General features: G+C 35.5%; 1 protein-coding gene across 6 annotated transcripts; it reads right to left on the bottom strand.

The window, feature by feature from the left end:
* Nucleotides 1-6651: 6651 nt before the first annotated feature.
* Nucleotides 6652-9596, bottom strand: LOC120087819 (Protein kinase family protein). Of its 6 annotated transcripts, none has more exons than XM_039044730.2 (8): nt 9295-9596; nt 8770-9117; nt 8411-8662; nt 8182-8336; nt 7995-8074; nt 7759-7894; nt 7492-7638; nt 6652-7115 (listed from the first exon to the last, which is right to left on the bottom strand). In XM_039044730.2, exons 2-8 carry the CDS (start codon nt 9095-9097, stop codon nt 6972-6974), a joined length of 1242 nt encoding a protein of 413 aa, XP_038900658.1. In that variant the 5' UTR covers nt 9098-9117; nt 9295-9596; the 3' UTR covers nt 6652-6971. The 6 variants fall into 6 exon arrangements, with proteins under 6 accessions (XP_038900658.1, XP_038900660.1, XP_038900659.1 ...); XM_039044732.2 differs by having other exon boundaries at nt 7612-7638; nt 9295-9576; XM_039044731.2 differs by having other exon boundaries at nt 8471-8662; nt 9295-9533.
* Nucleotides 9597-9975: the final 379 nt, after the last annotated feature.

The raw sequence follows: 9975 nt of genomic DNA, 5'->3' as shown, positions 1-9975 counted from the left end.
GTAATAGATACATTTTATAGAGAAATAGTTAAACTACACGGGGTGTCGAAGTCCATTGTCTCGAACCAAGACAAAGAGTTTGTGAGTCACTTTTGGCAAGAGTTATTCCGACTGTCGGGTACCAAACTCCATCGCAGTACCGTTTCTTATCTTCAGTCGGATGGTCAGACAGAGGTGGTGAATTCCAGCGTGGAAATGTATTGGAGGTGCTACTGTGGTGAGCGATCGAAAGAATGGATTAACTGGTGGCATTGGGAGGACTATTCGTATAACACTACGTATAATGCTTCTACTGGCTTTGCCCCTTTTCAGATTGTGTATGGATGACAACCTCCAGTGTTGATTTACTATGGGAATGATTGTATGACCAATGCAACTTTGGGCCAACAAATGCGAGACAAAGATGCTGCATTGCGCATGCTTAAGGAGCATTTTAGGGTGGCTCAAGAGAAAATGAAGAAGTTTGCTGACAAGAAGTGACGTGATGTTGGATTTCAAGTTGGTGATTGGGTATGGTTGAAGTGGCAACCCTATCGCCAAATTTTAGTTTGGCAAAAGCAGAATGTGAAATTATCTCCCAAGTATTATGGACCATATCAGGTGGTAGACAGAGTGGGATCAGTAGCTTACAAGTTGAACCTTCAGAAAACAGTGTTGATCCATCCAGTGTTTCCTGTGTCGCAACTAAAGAAATGGGTTGGACAGCCAGAACTTTACCTTGAGGACAAGGTAAAGATGGAGGGGGGAGGTAATGATAGGCCTCCAATTATGTTGCAATATCAAGAAAGAAAGAATAGAGGAGAGGCGGTTGAATCGGTTAAGGACTACTTTCAATTCTATTGGGAGAAGTGGAGGTTTGAAAGAAGAAAGAAACCGAAAGAAAGGGAACAGAGGACTTTGAATATCAGAAGTGAGGAAGGTGATCTCTCGAGAGTGGGAGTTTGGAAGTCTTTATCGTGCAGATTCAATAATAGTGTGTCACTCATCGTCTACATCTTCTATTAAGCGATCGTGTAGCCGAATCCAGCGATCATGTAGCATTTGGTAGGCGATCGTATAGAATTTGGTAAGTGATTGTGTAATATTTTGTAAGCGATCGTGTAGTATCTTGTAAGCGATCATGGGGTATTTTGTAAGCGGTCATCTAATATTACTAAGTGATCATGTAGAGACTATAAGCGATCGTATAGAGTTTTGTAAACGATCATTTGGAGTTTGATAAGCGATCGTCTAGTCTCTGTTTGTCTTATATCGTTTAATAAAAAATTCATTCATCGTTTAGTTGCTATTCTGGGAGATTGTACCAACTCGTTACGTTAATAAAGTTTTCCAAGAATCAGTGTCCTAAAACTCAACCCATTAAGAAATCAGCCGCTCATGATGAAAGGAAATGAATACATGGATGAATAAGAAATAATAGAAATCATGAATTTGATATATGAATAAAAGGTGTCACAATCTCAATGTCTCAATACAAACTTAATGGAAAACAAAAGAATGGAAGTTTCAAGAGATGGAAATGCTAAGTCGTCAGTCACAATCTTTTGCTTCCTTCGGCTATAATGGATGGTTGCATCACTAGTGCTGACGATGAAGGTTGATGGAGCTCTACCTCTAATCAGATAAGAAAATTGAGCTTTCACTCAAAATTCCTCAAATAGAAGATCGAAGGTTGAAGATGATGGTATTGGGGTTGATGCCCTAAATCTCATAAGGTTTCATAGTTTGTAATTGCAATGTACAAGCATTTTATTTATGTAATAAAATATGTGATGTTTTATTTCAAAATTAGTAGCATCAATCACAAACCAATAAACTAACATCCAAGGTTATCTTGTAGCTTAAACATGAATGTAGAGACATATGGGGATCATGTTTAAGTAATAACCTAAATGGTCTGTAATAGATGTATAAGTTAAGATACCTTATCCTGGTGACACTATGAGTATGACCAGCTTTATAGATGTTACAATTGTTGTAAAGTGCTACAAATGATCTTATCCTGACATTCATGTGGAGACATATAAGCGGGGATCTTCTATACAAAGGAGTTTGTATAAGACTGGACCATGAATTTTTTAGTCTCATTATATAACGTCGTTCATAATAGAGACTTACACTTCACCAGAATGACCATAGGTAACATGACCTAAATCCTAAGTGAGTTGTGAACTCCTGCCTATGAGGGCGATCCTTTGATTTGTATGGGTGAGAGTGGCCAGATCGTCGACTCAATAAGCCTACCATTTTGGGGATTCGTCTGATTGTGGAGCTGGGAACAAAGCTACACAAGAAGGAATTCACTCTTTCCCCAATGTTGGGACAAGTTGATAAATTGCTCCCTTAAGCACTGATTCCAGGGCTTAAATAATGTGGTGCCACACTCTCTCCTGTCCGAGAGGGGTTTGACAATAGTTGGGCTATAATTTGTTGTTCGTTATAGGAATCAGTGGTACTTGAGGAGTTAGATGTAACTATAGGGGCAAAATGGTCATTTTGGCCCAACTGTACTTATGAGCAATTTGTGAAAAGGTCATTGTACTGTTGATTGGTTATATCCAATGGACACAAAAATATATTTGTAGTGCAAAGAGTGCAACTGTCAGTCTTTAATCGAGTGCCCCGGATGGTGAATAATTTAATTAAAGAGTTCAAGTAATTATTCACGTACCATTGGAGCTTCAACCTACGTGTTCATGAGGTCCCCTTGGTAGCTCAATGGGAATAAATGAGAATCGAATCTTAGATTAATTTGAATTGTTCAAATTAATTGAGGGAATTAATTATATATGATATAATTAATATAATATATTTGATACATTATAATTTTAAGTAATTTAATTGAGAGAAATTAAATATTTGAATATGATTCAAATATTAGTTCTGTAAATTTGATTCATATAATTAAATTTAATATAAATGGAATTTATATTAAATATTTTTGTTGAGAGAATTAAACCATAGGTTATATTGTATTGGATACAATATAGAATAAGTTATATGTTATATTTGATATAACATATAGTTTAATATATATATATATATTAAAGTTTGTGATTAAAATTAATTTGGTGTGGGAGCCATTTTTGGTGTGGGAAAATTTCATCTTCCTTTTCTTCCTCTCTCTCAATCCCTTTCCTCAAAAATCCAAAATCACCAGAGCCCATAACTCCTGGATTCTCACCAAAGAATACCGAGGTCATCTCGTGGTAGTGCCCATTTGGAGTTGTTTGTGATTTGCACAGAGAAGAAGAATTACATGAAGATTGGTTCTTCAAAGATAAGGTTTTTGAAAGTCTTCTTATTTCTCTATTCTTTATTAAGCATGTTATATTTTTTGGTAGTTAAATGCAAAATGTTTTCTATCTCTATAGAATTATGGCTTTTGTAAAAATGGGAATTGGGACGATCCATCACTTTTGCTCAAGGTCCTTTCATTAGGATCCTTCAATTGGTATCAAAGCGATGTTAATGGCCCAATTTTTTCCAAAATTTCGGAACATCTTTTTATAGTTTCTGGTGGGATTTAAGTTTTGTCATTTTCTTCATGTGATGAGTGTTCTTGATGGATGTTTTAAACTATTGGATATTTTTTGAGATTGGCACTGTTTACTTTATTACTTTATCTTACATTTTAGTATGTAAAGGCCCATGTTTTGGGGCAATAATTTGTAATAGATTTTATAATTCAAGTCCTTGAGTCATTCGTGTCTTTCTGGTGCGATTCTAAAGAAAACGAGGCAAAAAAAGGTGAAGTTTCAAAGAAGATCGATTATGTACAGTAGGGGACTGTACAGTAGCGTCGCAACGTTATGCCCCAGTGTGATGCAATGGGTGGCGGACAGAGTTTTTTCTCTGTAGCATCGTGACGCTAGGGCATGGCATCATGATGCTCTAAGAAACTTGAGAAGCATCAGTTCGCACGTAGTTTGGATTGGTTTGGAGCTTATTCGGGTCCGGTTCACCTGGTTTGAGCAGTTCAAGGATCGTTCGGTGGCTGGTTGGTCTGGTTCGAGCGGTTTAAGGTCCGGTTCGCTTGTTTATGAACCGATTGATAACTATTATTGTAGTAGTTAGAGTTTTGATTAATTAAATTAATATAAGTGTTATATTAATTTAATTAATTGTTTAGTGTCCAATCCCGATCCAATAATTTTTGTTTATTAATTAAACATGTGATGTGTGATTTAATCTTATATATATATTATATTGTATGTCATATAGTACTAAATCCCACCATAGGTTATGCATTCAATTTCATGCATCATTTATATTGTAAGAGTTATAATATATGTATATGCATGATTTAATTGATATAGCATGTTCATGCATCATATAGTATAAATGTTATATATGCATGCATGCATTAATAGTATGTCCATGCATCATTTATGTTATAATTGTTATAATATATGGTTCAATGTATGTATGGATGTATGCTATTGTATGTTTCATTCCTTTATTATATAAATTTTATATATTTTAGTAATAAAATGAAATTGTATGAAGCATGACACTACTTTAATTTAATTTATAAATGATATAATTTAATAAAGTATGTCAAAACATGCATTGTATGGTTTTAATTTATTTCTTTTGTTTATAATTGTTATAACAAAATGAAATTAAAAATTAAAATTAATAATTAAGAGTTGCATGCAAACCTTAGGTTAATAATCATCTTTTAAAATTGTTATAAAACATGATTCACATAGACCTAAGATCACTTTTCTAATGAGATTAGAAATTTAAGTTTACTCTTTTAATCTGTTTAATAGGATTAAATTAATCTTAATTAAAAGATTAAATATTGTAACAAATCTATCTATTGTTGGAATATAAAGAACACATGTATAGTGGAAGCAAGGATCGATAACGTTCTAATTACATAAAAAACAAGAATAAGCATGAATAAGGCTTAAAAATTACAACCTTTGTACAATCTACCGCAATCTTCCTCTCCCGAGCTCGATCAATACCACCAATGGCAAATCCTCACTATTCTCCGATTGAAGAACACGGCTGTGAGATCGTTTTGTTAGTGAAGACAAGGGAAAAACACTTTAGTAAAAGGAGAGTAAAGATGTTTTGGTGGAAGAGTTTAGGTCAAAGGTCAAAGAAGCATTAGACTTTATAGAATTCAAAAACCAAACTATTTATAGAAAAAATACATGTGAAATTCTATCTTGCATGTCTTCCACCTCAAACTCCACTAGCATGTAAACTTTAGGTGTCAAGCTTGGGAAGTGCCACTTCAAAGTCCACTTGGTTAGTGGAAAGAAATTTGGTGGTTAGAGGTAATTTGGTAGAAAATATATGAGAAAGAAAGACTACTTCTGTTATTGAGCACTTCTATTTTTTTGGCTTGACAAATGATAAGACATGCCTCTTATTTATACTAGTTGGTGCCCATAAATCTGAGGCTATAATTTTGGAAATATTTGTATAGATGCCCAAAAATTGAGTCCAAAATGGCAAATGACCCAAAATTTTTTTAAAAAAATGTCAAATGACCTTCTGCTGATGACATAGATGATTTAAGTTATAAATTTATCCTTTAGATTTATTTCAGCCTTGTTCTTTTCTTCTTTGGCATGACCTTCGACCTTCTTTTTCTTTTTTTTTTTTCCTTTTTACTTCCTCATCTTCTTCTCCGGCGGGACGAACTCGGCGAAAATATTTTATTCTTTATTCTTGTTCTACCGATGATGCTCGCGACTTCTTCTCTGACCAACTTTAGCAAAACCAAAGTTGACAAAACTAAAGAAAATGAGAGAGAGATCGAGACCGAGAAAGACCAAGACCAAGACCGAGACCGAGACCGAGAGAGTGTGAGTGAGACTGAGAGAGACCGAGACCGAAAGAGTGAGACCAAGACCGAGAGAGAGCAAGACCAAGAGCGAGAGCGAGAGAGAGAGATGGAGATAGAGAGAGCGAGAGAGAGAATGAGAGAGAGAGCGAGAGAGAGAGCAAGAAAGAGAGAAAGAACGAGAAAGAGACAGAGAGTGAGAGTGAGAGAGCAAGAGAGAGCGCGAAAAAGAGACAGCGAGTGGGAAAGAGAGAAGGAGAGAGAGAGCGAGAAAGAAAGAAAGAAAGAGAGAGAAAGCGAGAAAGAGAGAATTGGGTCAAGAGAGAGCGAGAAAGAGAGAAAGAAAGAGAGGGAGTAGAAAGAGAGAGAGAAAGAAAGAGAGAGAGAGAAAGAGTGAGTAAGAGAGAGAAAGAGTGAGACCAAGCGAGAGCGAGATACTTTTCAGTAGGCGCGCCAGTGTATTTTAGTAATTTCACCTGAATCATTCGGCTTTTTTTTTTTTTTTTCAAAAATTGGGTCATTTGACATTTTCGGCCCAATTTTTGGGTCATCCGTATAAATTCCCCTAGGATTTTTCCAACATACTCATGACCTGATGGTTACAAATGTCTCTCTAGAATATTCTCTACAATTATATTTTTTTTTTCTCATTTTTTCTAAATAATTCTTCAATCTACTCTAAGCATCTCCTACCAATAATATCTGTAGAATATTCTAATAAATATTTCAAAAAATTAGGTTTTTGTTTGGGCTAGGCCCAAATACTTCAATCCGAAATCAAGTTTATATTTCAACGTGACAATGACTAGTAAAATAGTGATACATGTGGCAAAACTTGCACATTTCAATTATATTCCTGTATCTTATTATGCCTTTATCGTTCAAAAGTTTCCTTTTATACATTTACTAGGCATATGTAAGCAAAATTTGTTGCGACACATAATTTTAAACAAAATTTGACAAGAACCTACGCCCTCTTTCTGGTATTTATTTTATATTCTGATCATAAACAAAGCTTGGAATGGAGAGCATTTGAATCTGTATTCCCCAATCCCAGCTTGCAGCTTCCAATAGCCACATATAGTAACTCTGTAGTCGACCTCGAGCCTCCACAGCACAACACGGCCATGCTCTGTCTTTCACTTGTCATGAAACCAACCTCCTATAAATGTTCCATAAGAACATCTCTCAATCTTGGCTGTTCCGCTCTAAATAACTCTTCACGAAAAGCTCTTCGAAGGAAAGGTATCTGAATTTTTCTGGTCCCTCTTATGCAGCTCAGGTCTCCAGTCAAGATCTGAACGACCTGCATATCAGATGTTTGGACAGTGATGTTATTCTTGGGCTTTTGTGTTGGAGTACAGGGTGTTTTGATGTCAAACATCAGAGTTAAAGCAAGCTTCCAATGAAACATCAAAATGTTTCAAAATCAAACGTTCCTGCTCCATAACAAAAATCATCTAATCCAAAGTACTAAATGCAATATCTAATTCCAACTTCTATACCGCTAGATGATAAATTATTATTCATAATCCAGGCCACTTATTCAACATCTATTAGTTTAAGTGAAAGCTGCAACATGAGCTAAACTCGACAATAAATGACATACACTCTTTTCCATGAGATCGGTTGTTTAAATACGAAGGTTGTAATTTTGAGAAATAATAAAGACAACAACATGCCTGACTCATACAAGGTCTCCGAATGGAGGATTGCTGAATGCATAAAGAAGCAGCAAGAAGAACAAGATTCATCTGTCGTGAATTATAATTTGTTGTAAAAGGATCAACAAGTTCTCTCACATTGTTCTTCTTCAGCAACGGCTTTGCCTGATCAAGGTAGAAAAATCTGAATTAATCAGTAGCCATCCGTTTGAGATGATTGAACCAAACTTTGCAACCTTGGCGCATAAGCGAGTACTTAAGTGGCAAGAGAAGTCGGAAACTCACCCACAAAACAAGACTTTGCTGAGAGTAGTCGAGAGCTCGACGTCCAGTGACTAGCTCCAATAGGAGAACGCCAAATGCAAAAACATCAGTTTTTTCATCTACTATACCATGTGATAAATACTCCGGAGGTAAGTAGCTACAAAGGCAGTACGAGGAGGAATAAGAGTTGATGCGTGTACTCTTTTATATATGAACACTACTGGTAAACAAAAGGATGACATATAAGATTCACAAACCCAAATGTGCCTTCGAATTTTGATACTATATGATGAGTCCATTGCTTTGGCAGCCACTTTGCAAGCCCGAAATCACAAATCTGTTGGACAATTATTGTTGGACTTTATTTGTATTGTACACACCATGTGAGGAGCACTAAATGATTCAGAAACATTATATCTGGATGGGGGAGAGAGAATTAATTACCTGAGGCTCAAAGTCTTCAGTGAGCAAAATGTTAGCGGCCTTAATATCTCTGTGGATAATTCTTCTTTGACATCCTTCATGTAGATATCTTAAACCCTCTGCGATTCCAATGGCTATTTTATACCGAATGTTCCATTCCAGCTTCTGCTTCAAACCTAGAGAATGGCCAATGTTTAAAACTTGAAAAACGAATTATTACCATTTAGCAAATGATAGCTAAATCAATTACCATGGAGAGTAGAAGCTAAACTCCCATGAGGAAAATATTCGAGAACTAAATGCATTCCACCTTGGATTCCATAGCCAATTAACTTAGCGGTATTGGGATGGTCGACGTGGGCCATTATTCCAAGTTCAAGTAAGAAATCACCAATATTCTCATCAAAATTTCCTCTTGTCAGTCTTTTTATGGCCACAACTTGTCCGTTCTTCAAACATCCCCTGTAAACCTCAGCATAACCCCCTTTTCCAATCAGATTTTCTACACCCAAAAAGAAGTCGCTTACCAAATGCAAATACGCACGCCAAATTAATCGGGAAAAAAAAAAACAAAAAACAAAACAAATGATGTTTTAGGTTCACACGGACCAGGGCTGAAATAATTCGTCGCAGCCTCGAGTTCTCGCAGAGTGAAATTCTTCCATGGCGAGTTGAAATTGCAGACGTTGGAATCAAACCCAAAGTGAAGATGCAAAGTCTCTCTCATACTGTTGCTCAGTTTTTTGGAGAGCTTTAGCACACTTTGAGGATGCAATTTACTTACAGGTTTCCTGGATTTCGACCTCAATAATTCGAATATTCCACGCCAAAAGGAACCTGGTTTGTGCAACTCAGACGAAGTTGATTCGGCTCCTGAGCTCCTAAAGTAGTCTTCAAGAATTCCGGTGGGTGAAAACGAATCTACCTTCTCCTTCATAATTCAAAATCAAAAAGACCCTACCAGAAAAATATAATAATAAAGCATCGTCAGGATATTAAACATTCAAATTCCACACACCGCACCCAAGTTATCTTACCTAAACTACCACTTGTTCTTAAATTCACCATGAAAACTTAAAAGTCATGAATAGAAGAAGTAAACCGGAAAGAAAAGGGAAGAGGAAAGGAAGGTACCTTGCAGAAAAAGACGAGTTGTCAGATATTTGCCATTTGAATGAGCACTAACAAGAATGACTTGTTCGTAAAGAGAGGAAAGAGATTAGAATTGGAAAATGTGCACATGGAAAGGAGTTAACTCCAACTGCCTCAATCTGAGGTTCTGCTTCAAGAAATAAACGATGGTTCTTTTTTTTCTTTTTTCTTTTTTTCCTTTCCCTTCTTGTTGACAATAAGCAAAATTTAAGCTATAATGTGAAGAATCCAAACCCAATCCAAATCGTGAATTCTAAGATTCGTAAGGAGTAATCATCACACATAATCATGAAAAGATATCCCAACATTTTGTCCTGGATGGGAGTAAAAAACACTCTTTTAGGAACATTTAAATTTCATCATTTTAACAAATATACGTTAATAAATAGATCTATAAAAATTTTATAGGACTTTTTTTAAATATAGAAAAAGAAATCAAAATATTTATAAAATTTGACGTTGATAGACACTGATGGACTTCTATCAATGTCAATCAGTGATATTGATAGACATTGATATAAGTGTCTATCAACATCTATCATTGATAATTCAAAAAATTTGTTATATTTTGGATAGACCTTTATAGAAGTCTATCAATTTTTATCAATATCTATCATTGATAATTCGAAAATTTTGTTATATATTGTAAATATTTTTAACAGT

This window comes from Benincasa hispida, chromosome 10 (assembly GCF_027475165.1).
Source record: "Benincasa hispida cultivar pf3 chromosome 10, pf3_genome.v1.1, whole genome shotgun sequence".
NCBI classification, from domain to species: Eukaryota; Viridiplantae; Streptophyta; class Magnoliopsida; order Cucurbitales; family Cucurbitaceae; genus Benincasa; species Benincasa hispida.
The sequence above is the reverse complement of the archived record's forward strand: the minus strand, read 5'-3'. Positions and strand labels throughout refer to the sequence as shown.